The sequence below is a fragment of the Amblyomma mixtum genome, chromosome 4, assembly GCF_055824585.1.
Source record: "Amblyomma mixtum isolate Tamu chromosome 4, ASM5582458v1, whole genome shotgun sequence".
NCBI classification, from domain to species: domain Eukaryota; kingdom Metazoa; phylum Arthropoda; class Arachnida; order Ixodida; family Ixodidae; genus Amblyomma; species Amblyomma mixtum.
In genome coordinates, this window is record NC_143015.1 from 83059244 (window position 1) to 83082259 (window position 23016).

The 23016-nt window shown below is 45.6% G+C and overlaps 1 protein-coding gene across 1 annotated transcript; it reads left to right on the top strand.

Moving 5' to 3' along the window:
* Positions 1 to 602: 602 nt before the first annotated feature.
* Positions 603 to 15055, top strand: LOC149347224 (uncharacterized). Its single transcript, XM_089585528.1, has 9 exons — positions 603 to 666; positions 1334 to 1383; positions 2709 to 2747; positions 4352 to 4387; positions 7153 to 7246; positions 9841 to 9995; positions 10466 to 10513; positions 13530 to 13565; positions 14870 to 15055. Exons 1-9 carry the CDS (start codon positions 603 to 605, stop codon positions 15044 to 15046), a joined length of 699 nt encoding a protein of 232 aa, XP_089441654.1. The 3' UTR covers positions 15047 to 15055.
* Positions 15056 to 23016: the final 7961 nt, after the last annotated feature.

Below are 23016 nucleotides of genomic sequence, written 5' to 3' on the forward strand. Positions count from 1 at the left end.
CTGCGCAAATCAACCACGATTCTTTTTTCCCCTCATCGTATGGCGCCTGTGCAGTAGCTGTTTACTATGAATGTGAGCAGTTAGCAGCTTTGACCTTGTTCGGTTTTTATGCAGTAGCTGCAGAATCGTCTTTTTTTTTTCAGCGCCACGTGCTGCGGCCTCGCATCGCAGGCAGTGTGCGGTAGGGGTCCTGTACGCGGGCTCAGCAGAATCCCGGGCACCATGTGCCACGTTGGGCTCCAACGCGAGTAAACAACCCTGCGCCCAATGCTCAGCGCTAAAGCTTAAAAAACAGCTTCAAAGTTTATTTTGGGAGTTAGGCTACAGCTTTGGTATCTTATCTTTCCGGCGAAAGCAGGGTCAACCGTTCAGGAGGCTTGTTTCGGAGGCATGCAGGCGCACGCTGGCTGAAGGACATCACGACTCAGTTCACGTGGTCCCCGAATGCCGTCGTCTCAATGGCCGTAACACGTGGTACGCTTTAACTGAGCACTGCTCCGTTATAAAGGCGCCTGGCCACACGGGCAACCAAAACCGGCTGGTAGCGTCTGCTGTAGCGCTACCTCCCTTCTAGCAGGCGACGTGCATCGTACTTGAGAAATATGCATTCCTCAGCGATGCTGGCGCTGCTGGCTTTGCTCGGCTTCCTTTCGAGCGGTTGCAACGGTAACCATCATTTTTATTTACGGGCCTCGCCTTACCGCGTTTGTTTATCTAACTACGTTCCCAAGCTGTGATCCTTGTTTTCCACCTTCCACCTGACCAAAGGGACGCCAATATTTGTACTTCAATAGAGGGAAAAAGCATTTTCATTCAGAACCTGGTTCGATCCCGGCCACAGCGGTCGCATTTCGATGCAGGCGAAATGCTAGAGGCCTGTGTAGTAGGGCGATATCACTGCACAGTAATGAACCCCGGGTGGTCTAAATTTCCGCAGCCCTTCACTACGGCGACTCTCATAGCCTGAGTCGCTATGGGATGTTAAAGCCCCTATAACCAAACCACACCAAAACATTTTCACTCAATCAGACTGGTTGGTTTTGCTATTTCAGCATAGCAGGCATATATAACATATTACTGTCATGAATGAGACGCTTTCAAGCTAACCTAACGAAACGGTATACATTTGTACATGTATAGAACCGTGGAAACATAGCATACACAAAACCAGCAACACTGAGAAAGTTTACCTGAAACGGTATAAAAATCTGTAACAACCTTTGTAGTTAAAAATCCGCACCAACCTTTGTAGTTAAGGAACGAGCATTAACTGCGAATAGTGATTCTATCAGGAGCCTGACTTATCATGACTGAATGTCTTTTCTGTACGTAGCCTCAAGCTGTGCGAAGATCAGCTTGCCAAATTTTCTTGACATCGGGAAGGTAAGTTCAACTGGGACTCAACGTCTGCTGTACAAATCATCGAGCAAAGTGAAATTATCTCTTTTGAAATGTTCGCTTTTTTGCTATGGAAGTCCATTCTTAAAATATCCACTGCGGGCAAAAATATTTCACGGGTTTCGGCTGGAAAAATGTACCGAGGAGCGGCAGCAAGAACAAAATAGGACTGAGCCAAGAGAAAGGTCGCGCATGGCGCTATGCCTGCCAATAAACTCATTCAATGATTCTTTGTCCAACCTTCTGTCAGGAGTACGTGACCGCTAACTAATATGAAGTTTCGTTTAGTAGCACTCGTCTTCTGAAAGGTTGCTCAAGAGAAGGCAGTTGTAGCGTAGGGAAAGCTTTCGCGCGGTTCATCAATATTGGACGCTAACAATGGCAACGGTCGGCTCGCCTGCCCCGAAATGCAGCGCGCGTCTCTATCATTAGCAACTGCTCGGCGTCTTGGCCGAGGCACCTCAATTTAGCTGTGCCAGAACGCTGCGCTATCCGGTGTCATCTGTAGAAGATTTTTTTTAGGCAATTGGTCACCACCAGTGCTGACAAGCAGCAGTATTTATACACGAAGCTTTACAGTCTGCATTTCAGAAGATACATAAAGCCTGCTAAAACTTGCGCTTTATACCCATATGCTCTGTCTCCATAACCCCATAAATTCTCTCGCCAAAAACGCGCAATTAACACATTCCTATGTCCATACTTGCCGACTTTGCCCTAACAAACGAGGCTACAAGGTTTGCTTTGCAGTCCAGTGGTTAAAACCTTTCCGGTACCAGTCAAGTCTAAAAGTTCTAAGAAAGTGGAAACAGGGGCCTTCCTTGCCGTTCACATATTTTCAGAATGTCCACGAATCTAACCTCGTTAGGTGCATTTCGCAACGAGTATACGATGAATTCCAATGTGCCTAAATATTGGGAATGGTTGAAGGTTAAAGCCAATCGCTGTGATATGGAAGACAAAACCTTGCTCTTCCGCTAGGTCTGTATTGATTACCCTAGCGACTGGCTTAGCAGGCAAACGAAATTTAGCTATTTAACGAGTACAACACTTGCTACTACTCCAGAACTAAGACACTGGGAGAATAATCCCGAACTTAGCGTCTTTCTGAAGGTAACCTAGCTAGTAATGCTTTATTTTTGTTGCTCTATAATGAGTCATTTGAATATGGAACTCTTTATCATGTCATCAAGCCCCGCTAAGTACTTCTGCTCGCGCAGCAAAATATGCGCTTATTAATGGTAATCCATGCATATTGTGCAGCGTTCTCTTGGTTTATATTTGCTATTGTGCGTACTTTATTGTTGTAGTGTCTCAAGAAATCTGGAGACCTTTGCACCGCCAAAACGGTAAGCGCTTACTTGCCGCAGTACTTGATCGTTCCGTGTGAGCTGCTACCCAGCAACTATTGGTCGGCAGTAAAAAAATAGCGTTTCTCTACTTCAGAAATGTTTCCAGCCGGTGTAAAAAATGCTTTTGGAAAGAGTGGGAGCTAACACACCTTCAGAAAAGGGCTTTAAATCTTATTTATCACACCAAGGTAAAATTGTCGGCTTGCAGGGTTCCAGAGTGCGCGCTTAAAAATCACTTACCGTAAATCAGCCTAAAATCTCAGTGCGGTAACGCTGCAGCGGCAGTGGCAATCTATTCGCTTTTGTTTTTATTGTATATAAATGATATTTCTGCTATCGTCGAATCGCCTGTCAGAATGAAACTTTTTGCCGATGATTGTTTAATTTACTCTCCTGTGGCATCCCCGGCAGATCAGATGGACATAAATAGATGTCTTCAGTCGTTAAACTCGTGGTGCCTGAAATGGGGTATGGAAATAAACTACCAAAAATCTAATTACATGCAAGTAACAAGGAAGCAGAATGTTATGATGTTTCGATACAATATCGGTGAAAATTCCTTAGATCAAGTAAAGTGTCTCAAGTACTTGGGAGTGACATTAACAAATAATCTTGACTGGCGCACCCATATTGAAAATGTCTATTTAAAAGCCTACCAGAAGGTCTGTTTCCTGAGGAGGAAGTTGCCGAATGCGACTAGAGAAATTAAATTGATTGCGTACAAGACGTTCGTGCGGCCAATAATAGAGTACGCAAGTGCAGTGTGGAGTCCTCATCAAAAGGGTTTAAAACGGAAACTGGAAAGATTGCAAAGGATGTCAGCACGTTTTATATGCTCTAAATACCGCCGCACTGATTCAGTCACAGCAATGCTAAAAGAGTGTCAGCTAGAATCACTAGAAGTAAGAAGACTAAAGCAGAAATTGAAACTTTTTTTTCTGATAATGAATGATAAAGTCAAAGTTAATAAACATCACTATGTTGCACCTCCCCTGAAGCGTTGCCCTCGGAAAAATCACAGTAAGGTATTACAACCTATTATTACACGTACTGATGTCTATCGCTACTCCTTTTTTCCCGATGCTGTAGAAATTTGGAATCAACTACCAAGTGACGTTGTGGACCAAACAGATGTAGACAAATTTGTGATAGGTGTGAACGCGTTCCTGGAAGATTGCTGTGCAAATCTGTAATTCTGTGCATTTGAGTGTTTCTTTTTTTAGCGAAGAGAATTGCACTTGTGTCTGTATATGTTTCCCTCCCTGTAATGACCCTCATGCAGAGGGTTAACAGTATGAATAAATAAATAAAAAATAAATAAAGCTGTTCATTTATTTTATGCGTCTGTGTCTTTTCCACCAGTTACATTGTCCTCAAACATTCAGAAATCATTAAATCTTTGCTAAAATTAAATTGTATTATCTATTACTTAACGAATATTTGTGCTTTCCAAATTCCCATATCAGTGCACCGCTAGTAATGGAATCAGAAATTTTAACTTTTATCCAATTTTTTCACTGCCTTACCTAAAGAGCATTAAAGAAACTTGAGCCCTGAATTGTGTTCGCCGTAACCTTTTTGTTTCCTTAACGTCTTTGCAGGAAGGCATCGTGGAATTTTTAGTCGACCTGAATCGGGTAAGCCTGGCCTAAAATAAAAACCTCTCATGCTTCGTGATGGTTAGGTAGTTCACTGAAGCGAAGGAGGCCGGTATGAGTTTTGCGTCGGACAATGGCGGGTGGACAATTTTACTTAAGTTGCCCGGACGGCGCTGACCATTCCTGTTTGTGTGTTCAGAACGCTAACAGCTTAATCATATTCACAGATGGATTACTGTGGCTTATGGCGGCAACTTGCCCTCGTGTACTATTCAGCCCAGATATTCAAATGCTGTGTTGCTAACCTTTAGCGTGCTGCATATGCAGGAAGTGTCAGCGTTCCGTGAGAAGGCATTGGCCCCATTAACACAGGGCAACCAACACAATCTCGCGGTATAGCACCGTCTAATGTCCTATTTCCTTTCGAGAGGCAAGACGGGAAGGCCTAAGGTTTCAACTGTGATGACGAGCCCGCAATGTGTGAACTTGATGCCAACCAAAATGTGAAGCCTAGATCTTCACTGAATGTCTTGGCGGCTAATTTTAACGCCATAGCATCACAGTGCACGTCGTACCAAAAAACCTCGCCGATGTCCGGTGCCAAGAATTTCGCTGAGGGAGGTCAAGAGTAGCCACGTGAACCTGTATACCAGATTCCTGTGTACCTGTGTACCAACACGGTGCACGGTACAATGGTAACACGGTACAGGTCAGTTATCACACGCTGATTAGTCCCGATACAGCAGGTGTGCGCGCAGCCGCCGGGTACCTGGCGCCATCTGGCGTCTTCGAGGCGATCTGCGCATGCCCACTGGCGGTCGGCGGGCTCCCGGTACTCCGGTACTCCGGTATTGGTAATACGGTACACAGTATGCTAAAGGTGTCTATTAGTGAACTTAGCAATCGCGGTTGCAGAGGGCTTGCACAGGCGGGGCAAGGATCCAAAAAGTACAGCTGAACGCGAGGATGGTAGCAAAACAGTGATGATGAGGTGTATCCACAAGGGGTCGTACGCTCTCAAACAGATTGGCCAAGAAATACGAGTGAAGGTTTGCATGTCTGCACCTGAAAACTTCTCCCAAATGTGCAAGGCAACCAGCCCTGACGGCACTCATTAGAATCATTGTTCGATCAGGCACGAAAACCCATTTATACCAAGCACTGACAACATCGTGTACAATATAACGCTTTCGTGCGTCAAGTCGTACATTGGCCAAACAGATCGTTGCCCAAATGAACCCTTAGTCGAGCTCAATACGAGTATTAGGGATGGCGGTCCGTAAATTTGGCACGTCATTGCCGTTTTCATAAGCGCAAGCTTGGATTTGGGGAGTGCCTAGTGAAAGGGAAAAATGGAGATAAAAGAACAAGAGAGATAAATGAAGGCTTTACAATGAAAAAAGTTGGGGTTGAAAATTGTGTAAAAAGTCCATTCTTATAACTATCAACAAAGGACATTGTGTTCTTGGAAGCAGGGCACGGGGCGAATTTGTGAAACGTGCTTTCATCGTTTTAGGTTCTCTTTTGGCCGCAATTGGTTTAGTTTAGTTTTTTTTGCTCTCTAAATGCCTGATAACACATCGCCAGTCTGATAACCCTTCATTTGGTCCCCCTACTCCTGAGTGTGCCTTCATAAACCCTCTAATCGCCAATAGAGCGCTCTGTGGAAGTTAGCACTTGTGTTCTGTCTTTTCCCTGCTTTTTGCGCTATGAAACCTCATGCTGCAATAGACAAAGCGCTTCAGATTTTTGCAATTCCGCCTTTGCTTGGAGTTATAAAAAAAGAATAATGGCTACTTTTTGTGCTCATGGGGAGGACGGTCACTAAGCCGGACTGAGCCTTAGATGTCCCAACGGTCTTTGCCGCTGAAACGAAAAGTGCAGTGTACTATTAGGAAAGTGAAAATGCAGTGGATTAGGTACGCAGCTGAAAATCACAAGAATGGTAACTAAGGACATGTGAAACGTTTTCCATATGTGATTTTTTTTTGTAATCAACTTCTAGCAAAGAGCAGCGGCTTGTTTTTGTTTTGCTTGTATTGGTTTTGTGTTACCAGCATATTTACCAATAATGCTTTGTGAAATGTACTGCATACACAAATCTGGCCTCTTTTCAATTCGAAAGTCTAACCAATAAGGTACAGTTTGATGTATTAAAATGAGCAGTGCATTTAGCACTTCATGAACGATTAATTTTAGTGCGAAAGTACTGCTCCATGAGGTGTAACCGGCTCACCGAGTTTCTGTGAAGCTTCACCTTCAGGGTTACCTTGGCCAAACCATAAATAAGGAAACATTGCCGCGACCGGGACTCGAACCCGTGGCGTTACGAACAAAGCAGCTTCGCTGGCCACTGCACGAGAGCACTGTGCTACCGCTGCAGCCGATCACGCCTCGTGTTAAACTGCAACACAGACTCGCGCTGTGCATTGCAAATCGTCAACTTCTTCAACTAATACTTCTATCAAACTATAAACAGACTCTCTTGTTGTGCATTGCACATCGTCGTCTTCATCAGCTAATACAAGTATCGAACTAACATCGTCTCCAGACGTGCCGATGACCCCACCAGGCTAAACACATGCTTTCGCATGTCTACTCAGTTTAAATGCGTTAGAATGTTACCACGTGTTATTTTATTTGAAATCACCCCAAATTGGTCCTTTTTTTTCGTGGTAGCGAATAAGGTAAAAGAAAATGCACGCATTACGTTACGACCACCAAAGACAAGTCCACGAGTCGTTCGAGTGATTCGCTATATGGACGCTATTGGAGATAGCAAGTGAAGATTGTTGTCATTTCAGTGCTTTTTTGAAGGACTCCTCACTTCGGACCTCGGCACCCAGTTTTACCTGCTTTACAATTACTTGTTGTATCTCGTGGAAAGAGATGATTTCGGTAAGTGGAACAGAGACATCTTTTCATCTTTTTATTGTTGGCTGTGTATGCCCTCAGTGCTGAAACAAACAAAAACATTGCAAATGCAATCACGGTTGCTACAAAAAAAATCAAATTACACAGAAAACAATGCCAGGGTCTCTGCGTCCACGCAACATGAGACCCTGCTCACTTTATCGAAGTCCCCGCAAGTTCTGGAAAACTATAAACCCATCACATTCGAAGCCTCTAACATTACATGACGACGACAACAGTCTTATCCCAGAACACGAATCTAGCCACGCTCTTAATAACTTTCTTCTTCAGTTTTTACTAAAGAACCTGACGGTGACTTACCGGATTTCGCAGCTCTCGGCCACCCAGCTATGCCACAGATTACAATTGATGCTAATGGAATCATGAAACTTATTGAATCATTGAAACTTACTTCTTCATCTGGTGTTGACGGCATAAATTCTAAAATCCTAAAAAATACTAAAAACACTGTAAGTGCCTGTTGCTGTCAGGTCCGATTTCGGGCTTGATCTTAGTCCAGGAGAGTTACGTATTAACCACACGTGGTGGACGGCTATTCTAAGTTGCGGAAAATAACGTAATATGTTGATGCCGCAATATATTACGCAACAGTATTTAATGCGAGTAACTGAGCCTCGAAACTTAGACCGATAGCAACTGATCATTGCCATTGCACTTTATTACGAAATCGATTCTGCAAAGAAAGGCGCTATGTTATTAACCTCCCGGCTAGATTGTTTCGTTAACTTTAACCCTACAAGCAACCTGGCTTGAGCAACTCTTCTGCTTTATGCATTTCCTGTTTTCTGCTTTTGTACCTGCTTCTTTCTACGTTGGAAAGTGGCTATTATTTACTCTTTTCATGCCCAACTAGAATTCTTCAGTTTTCAATTATTCATATTGTATGTGCACGTTAAGGAACGAAATTGTAGAACGTAAGACTCGAATTCTGTACTTTTCAATTGCGCATATTATACGTGCTCGTTATAGAATGAAACTGAAGAATGTAAGGTTTAAATATTTTTGTGCATGCCGTTTTTATAGGTGGAGACTGTTTCTGTCATGTAGTCAAATTGGATTGGGAACTAGTGTTCAAAACTACCGGTAGTAGAGTCACATCGAGCTACCCATGGTAAAAAGGAAGCTCTCAGTAGTAAGAGCACGAAACGTGAAGCTCGAAAACACTGCTGTGTAAAGTTGGTGACGCTTTCTCTGTTGCTCTGAGCGCACGGTATGCTGGCGGTGGTTGATTATGAGAAGGCCCTCCGTTCACACACTCTCGGATCCTCGGATCCTCCGTAGAATTACAGTTGAACCTCGTTATAACGAAGTTGAAGGGCCCCGGCGATCCTTTCATTATAACCGTACTACCCAGACGTGTTATTCTCTGCACGTTCCCGTCGCTCCACGTCTGCTGCACCTGGCGCCATCTATGAAATCTTCTAGTAATTACACGTACCTAGATAATTCGTAGTAATCGTGCAAACAATTTTTTTCTTGACTCTCAACGCTATGTTGTGTTAGAAAAATGGCCAAATAACGAATATTCATAGGATACGAAAAAAAATTATATTTGCAAGCAAGGACTACACTCGGTGAGTAGGAGGAAAGGACGTGCTTAGGCTTCTAAACTTCCGCACCACTCCCAGAAACAAATGTCTCGGTGTATATTTCTGTGCTAATCATGTCCGCTTCTTTATGTCACCACTAACACCCTGCGCTAAAATTAGTGGCGTTGCTTTCTTCAGTAACGCGTTTTTCGCGACCTGGCTTTTACGACATGAGATCTGCAGCTGCACAGGCTTAACTCTACCTGTGTCACAACGCGAATTCTATAGCCAGTTCACTTTCAAGCAAAGTCTGGTGCAAAGTAATGTGCCCCAACCCATCCTCCCTTCACGGCAGCAACATGATGGATTGCTGCCACATCTTGATGGACAAGCATGATTGCGCATTACACTAAAAAGCAGAAGAGAGGACACACTTTACATTTATTGCAGTTTTGACGCCGTCTAGGGTCTTTTGGGGCTTCGAAACATTGATTCCATGGAGGTCCGTAGGCAGTGCTTTCATTTGTTGACGGAAATGCGAGCGGTATCCATATATGCATTTTCTTAAGAATGGAATCTTCTACTGAAATAATAATACGTTCGCAAAGTTTAAAACAAAGTCACGGCTTCCTCTGCAAAACCAGTTTCTATTGTCTTATTCGAGTTCATGTCCGCCGCTGTGACTTAGTGGTTACCGCGCTCGGCTGCTGACCCGAAGGACGCGTGTTGGATCCCGGTCGCGGCGGTAGAATTTCGATGGGGGTGAAATTCTAGAGGTTAGTGCACGTGCACGATGTTAGTGCACGTTGCAGAACCCCAGGTGGCCGAAATTTCTGAAGCCCTTCACTCCGGCGTCCTTCGTAGCCTGTGTCGCTTTGGGACATTAAACCCCTATAAACCATAAACTCCGGTGCGGCTTGAAAGAGCCTTGTTTCAATGGCAATGAATACATCTTCGAAGATTTAGAACTTGCAAGTGCTGTTACGAATGCGTAATATCAGTGAATGCGTCATATTTTCGTTTTTCCAGGCATTGTGATCCCAGTGATAAAGGAACTATGCAAGAGCTTCAATGCAGCAACAGGCGGCCTCATCAAATCATGCGACGTATTCAAGTTTAGCAAGAAGGCTGTTTGCGGCAAGCCTATCTTTATCAATGTGGTAACGAACACCCCGTTGGCCAAGGTGAGACTCTGTATTGTGCCTTTCAATACGGCGCAAAGAGACAACAAAGCAGAGCTTATCTTCCTGATGTAAGAGACGGAGAAGAGACGTGAACCTAACATGGGCCGCAAAAACTGAACAGCTACTATAATATTATAATATTGTTATAATATTATAAATTTACATTATTAATATCAGTGCTACTATAATATTAGGTGAATGTATTTAACGCTGAGCCAAGTGTCATAACTGAGTGTCGTCGGTTGTGGAAAAGAAAAGAACAAACTTGAGCTCCTACTCATAATCTATATACTCTATATGACGCAAGTCTGACGTGTATGTCCAGCCACTTCAGCACTCAGCGTTCGGCTGTTTCAGTTTCTTTCTGAAAAAGATGCTGCACCTTCCCACCTTTTTTCACTGACACTTTGGGGGGTTTGCTGCTGACGACACACAAATTCAGCAATTTTTCTCCTGTTCTCTTTTCAAAGTGCTTGGACGACTATCTTCTCACTTGCGAGCAAAACAAGCCAGTGGATGTAAGTACCTGCTGATTGAGAGCTATTAATTTTTATTTTACATTTCAACCTTAAACGAAAGAGAACGCTTATACTTAGAACGTCCTCTTTGAGTGGTGCTAACAGGTTGCGCTCGATACCGGCCATGTTTATGCAAAACAAAGGTATTGTCAGCTAAATACAGACTCCAGCGGATCGGTTTCCTTGTCGCATATGCATATGGGTTTTGCTGTCAGCGTGTAAGGCTTTGGCGGACCAGTGTTCTCATGCATTTTCAGCAAGTGGTTCATGTTTAGTAGAGTGCTCGAGGGTATGGGTTATTCAATCCATTTGGCAGAAAATATATTTGGCATGAAAAGAGGTGAACAGCATCATTTGCCAGATTTTTCTAAATCCATTCATTCTTCCTTGCGTAACAAGACACAGAATTACAATTAGTTTTCTTCGGGGCCTCGTTGGCTCACCTAATGAAATCATTGACAAAATATGACTTCCATAATTTGCCCATATGGTCATTATAATGTGACCAGTATTAGAAAATGTACCAGAAGTCTTTTAAAAGTCCATCAGGTAATGAAATCTTAGCGCGTAAATATACCTTTGCTTCATGTCTAAAGTGAAGTGGTGGTCGCAAGCAGAATATGCGTCTCTTCTTTTATCACCAGGCCATCTAAAAAAGAATCGCTGACCTCCCTTGCAGCAATCTCTCGGAATGTTATAAATCATTTGGCCTTATATTCCGTGTGTTTTTTGTGATAGGATAGCTATGAAAGCGGTCATCTGCAAACAGATGGATTCATCTGAGTGAGAGCGGTGCAATAATCGCTGCTGAACCCCACGCTTGCGTCCATTACCTTTGGTGGGGAGTTATCCACAGGAGTAATCACTGATAAAGCACCCGTGGAAGTAACCGTAGCCACGGATGACGTAGAACACCCGTCGTAGCTGTAGATGAAGGTCATTCGTACAAGTCTCGGGGCAGTTCCAGAGTTCCGCGAAACAACTGAAGCGCTGCGTCTTCAGTTTCATGCACTTACACAGCCACCTTAGAAATTGTACGGTAAGACTTTTGTAAAGTTCTAATGCAAAACTTCTGTTCGAGTTTTTTTTTATATATGTAGTGCTAGTTTGCATGGTTTGTATGGTGTATGATTGTATGGCAGTGATGGTTTTTATAGTGCTTTTTATGCCGACCTGCATGTTTCCAGCAGACTTGTTTTGATTTACAACTTTGGAACATTTTTGTATAATGGAAGAGTGATGCAACTTTGTCTTCGGTATTTTGAGAGTTGTTTTCCATAGCTGTACTGCTTAATGGACTAAGCTGTGCGATCTGTACACTGATGTAAAAAGAAGTAAAAGAGGTCAGGGCCTCGTCAGGCTTTTTAGCCTTTGATCCTTGGCCTGCTTTTAGACACAAAGGAACAAATAAAGCAAAAAATAGAGCCCACACATCTGCAGGAAAGTATCACAGTCACCAACAAGAAAGCTTCTGAAGGGCAGGATATTAGGCATTAGCAAACAAGATCTGGTGACGTACCAGTAAATGATCACTTGAGACGATAATCAGCGCACCAATTGTGCCAGAAATTTTTTTCTCGCTGATCAACGGCCATTGTCTAAACAAGCCCTATCAAGAAAGAATGATGTGTTACAATTTCAATTCATGAGTACAGCTAGTGCATGAATTATAAGCAAGTAAACATGTACAGTTGTCTGCTCCATTCTATTGCACTAAAATGGGCATTACGGCGTACAGAGCGCGTAGTTCGTGACACTTTGAAGTTGTTGGCGGTTCTAAATGTCTCGTATGACGGCTTGCTTCGTCACGCAGCACAGTCTGCGACAAAGGCGAGGGTGTTCTCGTAAAACGCTTCGCACACTCCTCTGGTAGAAAGGAACTTTCGTTCTTCAAAGAGCATAAAAATTTCTGCCCTTAAAAAAAATTGCTTGATTTCGTCCACCCTATCTTTCGGCCCTATCATTTGTGCATACTAAGTAAACAAAACAACTTTTCGATTAAGATGCAGTGTGTTGAGATTTCCCGACAGTTTACTTGGGTGTTGGACTAAAAATAAATGACTTTTGTCTGTGGCACCCATTAAAGATGAAGGATAGATTTCTGTAGAGAAATTGATTACCTTGTATGAGCAATGGTTTCATTTTCATTTGCCACTAAGCTTGCGCGATCACGTAATACCACAGTACTATTTATTCAGCACAATGCCACGGGCAGCTCGTTGATAATCTGGTATACCAAAAATGCACCAAACCGAAATTGACCATTTCAGGAGAGTGTTAAACGTGCACTAGAGCGGAACCTGAACTCGTCTTTTTACCGCGGGAACTCGATGTACACGTTTAGAGCATTCTTACGAACTTCCAACTATTGTTCTATGAGGCCGAATGGCCGAATTTAAATCAGATAACAGTCCAGCCTCCCGCCTCTTCTTCAACTCACCACTGATGGTATGAGGAGTCAAACAACCCTTCAGCCAGTCCCGTGGCGGCTTGCCGCTCCGCCATCGGCGGAGTGATACGTAGCGATCGGCGGAAACAAAAAGTCCACGCGTATTGTCCCCGTGGACCTAATTGGCAGCTATATACACACTGACTCGATTTATTTATTCACGAAAAACAAAAAAAAAGAACAAAATAAAAGCCAAATCAAGCAATCACGCGATTGCTTGACAGGCGCTCCACGCGTCATTTGACTCCTCTTACCGTCAGCGGTGAGCTCAAAAAAAGGCGGGAGCCCGAACGTTTAATCCGATTTAAATTAGGTAAATCGGCCGCACAGGAAAGTAATTCGAAGTATCTAAGCACGCTCAGAACGTGTTGATTGAGTTCGCGCGGTAAAAAAACACGAGTTCAGATTACTCTTTGGTCCACCTTTAAATACTAGTCAACTATTTTGGTCACTTTTTTTCCCCCGGACTGTTTGGAAACGACCACTACGTGCGCCCGCGGCAATAATGAGTGACTGCACACTCTACAAATGTGAGGGTATGACATGGACCCTGTGTCACTGTTTCAGGAGCCGTTCGTGCTTGGATTCGTGAGGGTTTTGGCGGTAAGTACTACAGTGGGCTCCGCATGATCATGCTGAACGTGTGTGATTAATCATAGAAGTCGTAGAGTTTCTGTGACAAAGAAATAACGGCACAGAAATCTAAAGATAGCATTGTTGGCTACATGGAAGATAAAACAAAGCCATTCACCACCAACTTTTCTTCATTTACTGCACTGAGAAAGAGGCGCTCCTCAATTTACCTTATACGGCGAGGTAAAACAGCTATGAACTGTTCAAAAAAAATTCACTCGAATTTTGTAGCGAAGTACACTACTTTCATAATTATGAAATACACATAGAGCTTTCTTCCTCATAATCAGATAACACGGACGAGCCAAGAACGTTTTAGGGTCCCTGCGTACGAATTGCTTGTCGTCTATTGTGTTGGCTTAGGAGTCGTGGAAAACAAAGCAAAAGGGAGCTCAAATAACGCGCTCTAGACGGTAGCGGACGACTTCGGTTTGGCTTTTCTAAGCATGGCCTCTTAGTGTGTTACCTGTTCATATTTTTTATGCACTGATGCGTACATAGTTTTCGTAGCGTAGTCAACTGTATTCCAGTGGTACAGCTTAAGTCAGTCGTTTAAATATGTTAGAATTCGAAGTGCCATGTCAGGAAAAAAGTTTCAGTCGGCTGAGGCTGCTGTGGTGCAATGAAAGAAAAAAATGCGGAAAAGAAATAAACAAGGACACAAAAAGATGCAACTCACAACCTTTGGGTTGGAAAACCGAGCACGCATCCAACTAAGCCATCAGAGCACCTGCCGTATAGGAGGCAAAGAATACCTCTGTGCGGAGACGTCCCTGGTTGTCATGGAAACGGGGCCCGCGCGGTGCCGGGGAGAGCAGTTAAGGGGGGGGGGGGAGGGGGGGGGTGCAGCTGCCACTGGAGATGCGTGGGAAAACGCATAACGTGCCTCGCTCTTGAACGAAAGCAGGTAGCAACACAGAGGACATAAATCAAATAACGGCAGAAACCACCAGTGGCATCCTCTAAAGCTACCACAAGCTATGCTCGCACAATCGATTGCACAATCGATCGGCCAATCAATTGCCTGTAAGCGTTTGCCTTTCATAAGTGTGAACTGTGAGGGAGTACTTTCTACACTTATGGCGCAGTCAGGATGTGATAAGAGCCTCAAGGTCGCAACAGAACTTTAACATCTGACACGGAGTCCTCTCTGTTCGGAGAGACCGTAGCGTTAACATCCTTTTAAGAGGAGGATTCACCCTTGTTTTTCAGCACTGATCGAAATTTCAGTTTGCTGGAATCAATTATCGAATACGCCCTTCTATCTTTTCCAGTGCCTTTTTGCCTACGTCTTGAAAACGTCTCCCGTTGACATCTACGAGCAGTTGGTCTGCGATTTTGTAACGTTCTTCCTCCGGATTTTCGGCCCAGTGGGCTTCATTGTTTTCAAGCATCCTTTCTGTGATTTCCTAAAGGCCGTTAAACTGACGTGTCGATCCCTTAAGTGCTAAAAGCGGCACCTTTTTTTGCGATTGTATCTTGTGGTTACGTCAAATCTGGTTGCGGGGAGCATGTAATGGATCCAGCTGAAACGGGGTGTCCTGAAAGGCACAGTTTTTCCTATTGTACTCTGCGTGAGTCATTAGAGAGTTTTAGTACTTAATCCAGAACCTAATCTCGAATATGGTGATGGGTATATTCTTTATACCTGAGAAGAAAGAAATCTGTAAAGGAGCTACATTCGCGCTCTCAGCTCAGAAATGCCTTGGGGATCGTTTTCAAAATGTTGGGTTGCCCATGACGATATCTCTTTTCACAGCATTGTCACTGGATATCTGTTCATTCTACTGAAGGGCTGCTGTGAAGAAAAATAAAAAGAAGAAAGCTTTGAAAATCATCCCCTTTTACGCGGCATGACGCAGATCATTCACACCTTCATTTTGTGTTTGTGCACTGCGAGTGTTAGGAACAAACGTGTTGTCTTTGTGGTGTTTTCCGCGTGGCAGTAAAGTTATTTCTTACCTTAGGAAAATACGCGATGTATTACCACCCATTACGCACAGTTGCTGTCTGCGTTTATTACACGCCGCCCTCTTATGAACAGAGTTCTTTACTCTAGAAGTTCTATGTTGATTCCTAAACGTAAGCAAAAAGCATATATATCATCTGAGTTTTGTAAGCATAAAATATTGCGTATTGAAAACAAATTACGCTTCCGCATTTATATACTAGTGCACTGTATCAGCTGTTGAATCACGCAGAAATGCTTGAAAAATTTACGGTCACATCTGTGCCACGCCGAGATTACGCCACTTTGGAAAGTGTGCGCGCTGTGCCTTGTTTTTTAGTCATGCACACACAGCAATCGTTGTCATTAATTAAGGTGTCACGGACTCGTTTCGTTACATCAGTAGTAAGCACTCACATCGCAACAACCCCGACTTGGCGCGTCAGTGTCCTCGCCTCCTCAAACTGATACCGTGCGCGTACATGCTGCATTTTATCCCCTCTAGCTCAGTTAATCTGGCCGGGAGGCCTCTCATTGCCACGTTGAAGGAAACGGCGAAAAGGCCGAGCCCTGCGGCGTGCCCCTGCTTACCGGCTTAGTCGCGGGTGATTGTAAGCTTTGGAATATAATACAGGTGCTCCCGCCCGATAGGAAGTCCTCGATATATTCGTAAGTTCTCATGCCCACTCCAAGCCTGTTCAGCCCGTTGAGGATCGACTGATGTTTGACATTGTCAAACGCTTTGGCGAGGTCCAGACCCAAAATTACTTTTTCCTCTTTGGAGCGTGTGTCTATGAAGTCGTATTCAGATCGGAGGATCACATCCTGCATGCACAAGTGTGGCCGGAAACCGACCATACCATGCGATCACAGGTTGTTTTGCGCCATCCAGTGAAAAGGGGCCGCGTGTTCGTCTGAAAGTCAGAGCTTTTTCTAAACATCCCGAAATACCTCCGGTGGAGTAAATAAGGATCTTGAGTTTAATTATCCAATCCCTCTGATGCAACGGGGAGTACCTTACTATTACGCGATGGAAACTCTCGTCCTCTTAAGAGGAATCGCGGTGAAAGGGAGGAGATTAAAAAACCCGAAATTACTGAGGTTATTACTGACGTGAGTAATTTGTATAATTAGTTACACGACGCCCTACTTAGATATAAAAGCCGGAGAGAGAAACGGATGCTCTCTTTCGCAAATGTACTAAAAAGACACTAGGGCTACCGGTGGGTACCTCGACGGAGCGACTAATTGGGTTGGGGGCACATAACACGTGGACAGAACTAGCGGAGGCGGTGCGTGCCTCTAAAACCGAGAGACTCATCCCAATCTCGAAAGAAGGATCAAAATTAAAGATTTACAAGGAACTACGGAATGCCCTGGTGGTTCCCCTTTTCCGAGCAATATGAACCTGCAGTTCAACGTAGAACGCAGAGCCAAGACGGCCGACGATCTACAGCTAAGGTTCGGTAATATGGAGAAAGAGGACGTAGCCTATGTTAATGCGGCGGGTAGTAGGACGGGAGCGGCAGTAGCTTCTGTCGTCAAGTGCCCAGGGGCGCCAGTCTCCGCGGTAGCCATCAGGGGGCGCATCATAGAGACTACGGAGGAAGTTGCTATAGCGCTAACCTGCGTAGGAACAAAAGAAAAATTTGTAATAGGCCACAGTAAGCCTGCCATTCAAAATTTTGGAAGAGGCATTATCTCGCCGGATGTGGCCAAGATCATTTAGCCAACAACCGCTGGAAAGAAAAAATCAGTTAATTTGGACACCTGGTCACGGCGCCATCTCCAGTAACAAGGCGGCTCACGAGCTAGCCCAAGTTCTGTTCTCGACTTCCGGGTAACCGTGGAGCCCCTGAGTACTGGGGGAAAGAGAGAGGCGTCGGCAAAATTACGGGGAAACTGCTGACCATTAAAATTATGGACGCAGGCTGGCACCTGCAACAGAACCAAAATTGAAAAATAGGAAAGCTGTCGCGCGGAGGCGGCAACAAACTAACCTAATACATTTATGAACCCGGTATAGGCGTATCACGTGTACCCAGAGTTGAGGTCGCACGAAAGATGCACACACTGTGGGTCGAGAGGGACCCTCGACCGCATAATTGGAGAATGCCCAAATTCTCAACAGACAGGCAAAAATATTGGTAGTAGAGAAGCCTTGGAAGCCCTGCTAAAAACACCGGAGCCTGAGCTCCAGCGCACCACCATCCATCTGGCGGAAGAGGCCGCTACCAGAGGCTACTGCCAGCCAACCTCTAACCACGGTCGCGCAACTACCCGTCTCCCAGGCCTGCGTGTCGGGGGCGAGGGGCAACGTCTTTTCGGATTGAAATAAAAGTTGTTCAATCAATCAATCAATCAATCAATCAATCAATCAATCAATCAATCAATCAATCAATCAATCAATCAATCAATCAATCAATCAATCAATCAATCAACCAGTCAGTTACATTCGCACCTCCTCAGCCTATTGGTGCGAGCGTTTGGTTTAATTTTTATTTTATTCTTTATAGTGGAGTTACGCGTTTCTGCTGAAGCCAGTGATTCGAATATTTAGAGCGAGGACACGAGCGTCGCAATCAGCGCACATTTTTGACGTACGCGCTCAAGCAACCAAAATACAAACAGAACGTGCCTACACAAGGAGGAAGAGAAGGAAAGGACTTTTATTACCCAACAAATGGCATTCCCCCGTATCCCTGCGCACTAGGCCGGGAAGGCCGGAGGCACCGCTTTAGATGGTGGCCGGGAGGTCTTGTGCCCCGGTGGACTCTTAGCCAGTCGGACGAGGCGGAGCTGGAGCTCAGGGAGCGAACTACGCAGCAGGTTCTCCCAGGATTTTTGGGAGTCGGTATTCAGCGCCCTTCCAGGTGGAATTTGGGCATTCCCTGATTACATAGTCGAGGGACCCTCTCACACCGCAGTGTGTGCACTCTTCTGATCTTACCTCCAGGAACATACGGTTCGCCAGGATCGGGTGTGGGTACGAGTATGTTAGGAGTCGTCTCCACGTGACTGCCTGCGCACTGTTAACGACGGGTCTGGGGGGGACACCAGCCTGCGTTCGAATCTGTAATACTGCGTAATTTCCCCATATTATGCCATGCATTCACCGCTCCTTTGCCCGACGGGGTCCAACTAGCCCGGTGGCATAAACCTCGAGTTAGCTTTAGAGCCGCCTCGTTGCCGGGGACGGCGGTGTCAAGATCAAAGCAATTTTCCTCGCAATTTGTCGCTGGGCGAGAATCTTCGCCGCCGCGACCGAGGTTCTGCATTGACTGAAATTTTAGATGGCAGTTTTACTGGCCCTTATGATGAAATTTGCTTCCGTACCGACGCAAGCCATTGCTACCGCAACTTCCTCCGCCTCTGCAGCGGAGCACGCCCGTAAAGAGGGAGCCTCAACGGCGTAGGGCACCTCACTATAGCGGAGACTAATAGCCTCCGCTCTCTTCTGATCTTATTACGCTGAGGGGGGGGGGGGGGGGGGGCATATTCGTAGGTAAAGTGGGGATGGTTAGCCAACGGGCAGGACAGTCCTACCCGTTTTTGTGGCGCACAATCTCTCAATCTGAGATGCAAGGACCGCTTCCGCCAGTTCCACCCGCGTGTTGTGCACCGCGATCGACAAAAGTCGCTCCGTGGATGTGCATGTCGGAAAGCTTCGCACGGGCTTGACGCATGCACGTATTAATTCGCCGATTTTCATCTTTTTCACCGAGTTGAAGTCGAGATAAGGCGTAGAGTAGCTACCTTCGCTGGGTATGAAGGCTTGTACAAGTCGATCATCATATTCTTTTCTCTTAATCCCCGCCCTTTGCTCGCAACCAGCCTGATGAGGCTGTGTGTCTGCATCGCGTGTCTCTGCAATGACTTCAGAGTCTCTCCGTTGTGTCCGTGATACTGGAGAACTATGGCGAATTCGCATCTGCTCCAAAAACTAGCGCGGCAACAAGCGTGTGGGAGCGCACAGATGCTTGCGCGAGGGAGACCACAAACGCGTGCTCGAACACTGCGCAAAATGCATAACAAACAAAAGATCTTGAGATTTGAATGGGATAAATATTTAATTCTTTTTTTCCGCTCAAATATTAAAACTTTAAAATCCTGGAATCTTCCTTCATGCCACTTAACCCATTGTGCGTGGTCTACCTAGTCGATTCGTGCCGTCGATAGTCGTAACGTAAGGGTGCGTCGGACATCCACAAGTCGTCGGCGCAGAAGTTGTCGAGAGAGCTACCCGGGCAAAGGTCGTTGCCAGTGCTGGGGCCTAGGGCTCCGTGTCAGAAAAGTGAGGGAGGTATGTGGGACCACTGCAAGACAGAAAGCGCTTCCTCCTAGCCGTATGGCTTTGCCTGAGGTCGGGTTTAAAGCTCAAGCAGTAGCGTTGCCGTCCTAGTGTTGCTCGATCTCTTCAGCCCTGAGCAACCTCTCAGATACGTGCAGAAATAAAATAAGCATAGCCGCAACTGGGTTCCGAACCAGCGCTGTCGCGAACGGATGAGCTTTGCTGGCTACTGCACGTGAGCATTAGGATATGGCCGCAGCTGATCACATCTCGTGGTAAATTGCCACACTATCCTGCAGAGCATTGCACGCCATCGTATACTGAGATCATAGGCTAGTTGACACATTAATCACGCTTTGAGGCACGGGGCGGTAGAGACAGAGTTGTGGACTGTTTGCGTTTGTGCTGACAACGTTTTGGCAGAAAGGCGACACTGGAGCAATCGGCTGACCCGCCGCGGTGGCTGAGTGGTCTTAGAGGGCGCTCGGCTACTGAGGCAGAGTTCCCGGGCTCGAACCCGGCCGCCGCGGCCGCACTTCGATGGAGGCGAAAAGCGAAAGGCGCCCATGTGGTGTGAATGTCAGTGCACGTGAGAGAACCCCAAGTGGTGGAAATTAATTCCATAGCCCTCCACTACACTTTGTCGGTCACTAGCACAATATATTTTATTAAAAGCTGTTGTATGCGTTAGTTTCTGATGTCTACATGATACTTTTCATATATGCATATCATTCTTTTTTGAGCAACTATTAGCCTTTTGTGTTTTGAGTTTGTTGATTTTCCTGATATCAAGATGCCACGATGACACGGTGGCGGTATGAGACGATGGCGTTCATAGGCTTGCCCATGAAGTCTAGGGTGCGACGGAATCCCATCTGGCGAGGGAAATTCATACTGATTTGTCAAAGAAAACAAACACTCGCCAATGACGCAACGAAAATAAAAGGAATTGACGTTTAGGTGCCCGTACGGATTCCTTGATCACAATGAAGCGAAGGACGGGAAGGGGAGCTATATATGAGCGATTTTTTGAAGGGTGCGCAGGAATATCTCTGGGAGATTGCCACGGGCGCGGTTAATCGTGTGTGGCGTTGATTGAATGCAAAATTATTCTATGAGAACGCGTTTTGCTAATGATTTTTCCTTTGCTAGCACACGTGCTGAGTCCCAGTCGATGGTATGGCCAGTTTCCTGATGATGTTGCGCTAAAGCGTTTGAGTTAGTTTTTGCTTTGGCGACGTCATTTTAGTGGTGTTTGAGCATTGTCTTAAATTTTCCGGTTTCTCTGATATAGGAGGCGTCACAATCACGACGGGGGATCTTGTAGATCACATTTGGATAAATGTCGAGGCCAAAAGGGTCCGTGACTCGCAAGAGTCGTTGTCAAAATTTGCATGACGGAACATGGGCCAGGTGAACCTCATAATCTGAAAAGATGTGAGCAAGGTTCTCACTCACGCCGTAGACATACAGAATCGGCACCCGCCTCTTTGCGCATGCCACAGTTCGGATTGTCGGAGTAGAGGCACGTCGTTCCTATGATCGTAGTATTTTGGCTGGATAACCGTTCCGTATCAGGTCTTGCCTGACCTGTTTCACTTCTGCTGCTCTGCGCTTAGGACTTGAGCATATCCTAAAAGCGTGGTTGAACACAAACGCAGCGATTGAGCGCTTGTGTCCGATGGGATGAGATGACTGAAAGTTTAGGTACCTTCCGGTGTGAGTGGGCTCACGATAGACGGTGTTTTGCAGACAATGCGGCAACGTTTCACGAGGACGTCGAGGAAAGCGATGTGGCCATCCACCTCCTCATCTAAGGTGAACTGAATGCTTTGCTGGAACGTGTTGAGGTTCGCTAAAAACCTGTGTACTACGTCTGGCCGGTTGACGATGCAGAAGCAGTCATCTACATAGCGTACAAAAAACAGCGGTGAGGGGGTCGAATAAGGAAAGTACTCCGGATTCTATTGATTCTAAGGCAAGGTTAGCACACACTACAGAAACTGAGGCACCCATGGCTGTTCCGAAAGTCTGTCTGAAGTTCTCGTTGAAGGGTAAGTAAGTTTTGAAGAGGCAGAATTTTAGGAGTCGGCAGAGGTCGTCGGCTTCAATAAGGGTTCGCTCAGGCAAAGTCGCGTCTTCGTTCACGGCTTTCTTGCAACACTTCACCGCAAAATCCACAGGCAGAGATGTCAACAAAGACTTCACATCGAAAGAAGCCATTACTTGGGTGGCGTCAATGGGCACATTCTTCAGCTTCACGACGAAGTCGCTTGCATCCCGGACGTGTGTAGCGATTTTTCCCGCTAAAGGGGCCAACACCCGATGAAGCAGCCAGAGAGGTTGTTCAACGGGGACCGTGTAAAATCCACAATTGGACGGAGCGGTGTGTCCTCCCTCCTTGTGCCCTTTTGGCACGACGTAGATGGCAGGAGCAGCGCCATTGTGAAACAGAAGCTTGTTGTAGATGTATTGATCATCGGACGGGGGGACGCATTTGAAAGCCTCAGCTAGAAGCTTCTGAAGTTCAGCTTCTATTTTTCTGGTAGGGTCCCGGTTTATTTTTGCATAGGTGTTTTCGTCCTGCAAAAGTGTCGACATCTTTTTCGTATATTCAGTTCGTTCTAACACAACAGGGGCGTTCCCTTGTCGGCCGGAAGGATCACGACTGCCTCATTCTTTTCTAATCTTTTTAAGGCTTCCTGTTCAAGGCGTGGGAGAGTGCGGTCTTTTTCGTTCCGTAACTTTCAAAGTGCCCCGATGAAACGAGAACGCGCTTGGTCGCGTAGGCTGGCGTCAATCTTTTGTACTGTTATCTCAATGGCACAGGTCGTGCTTTTAGCATTGGTGACGGGGAAAGCGTTGAAGTTGAGCCCCTTGTTAAGGAGCGAGACTACAGCTTGGTCTAGCTTGTACGAAGACAGGTTGTGTACGCATGATGTTGCTGTCTCTTCCAACCGGAACCTCCTTTACTTGCCTCTGCTGTCCTTGTTCCTTGTTGTCTGCTACATTGTTCGCGTAGAACAGGACATCAAAGGTGTCCATAGCAAGGGTACGTTCTAGTTACTGCTGAGCCAAAAAGATGTCGTTCTCCAGACGCTTAATCGTTGTCGTCAATTCTTTTTATTTTCGTTGCATCATTGGCACCAATTCCTTTTATTTTCTTCGCATCATTGGCAAGT

Coding starts and splice junctions, on each gene's coding strand:
- LOC149347224 (XM_089585528.1), top strand. CDS start 603: ATGCATTCCTCAGCGATGCTGGCGCTGCTGGCTTTGCTCGGCTTCCTT. Junction 1,384..2,708: donor ATTTTCTTGACATCGGGAAG/GTAAGTTCAACT, acceptor TTATTGTTGTAG/TGTCTCAAGAAATCTGGAGA. Junction 9,996..10,465: donor CGAACACCCCGTTGGCCAAG/GTGAGACTCTGT, acceptor CTCTTTTCAAAG/TGCTTGGACGACTATCTTCT.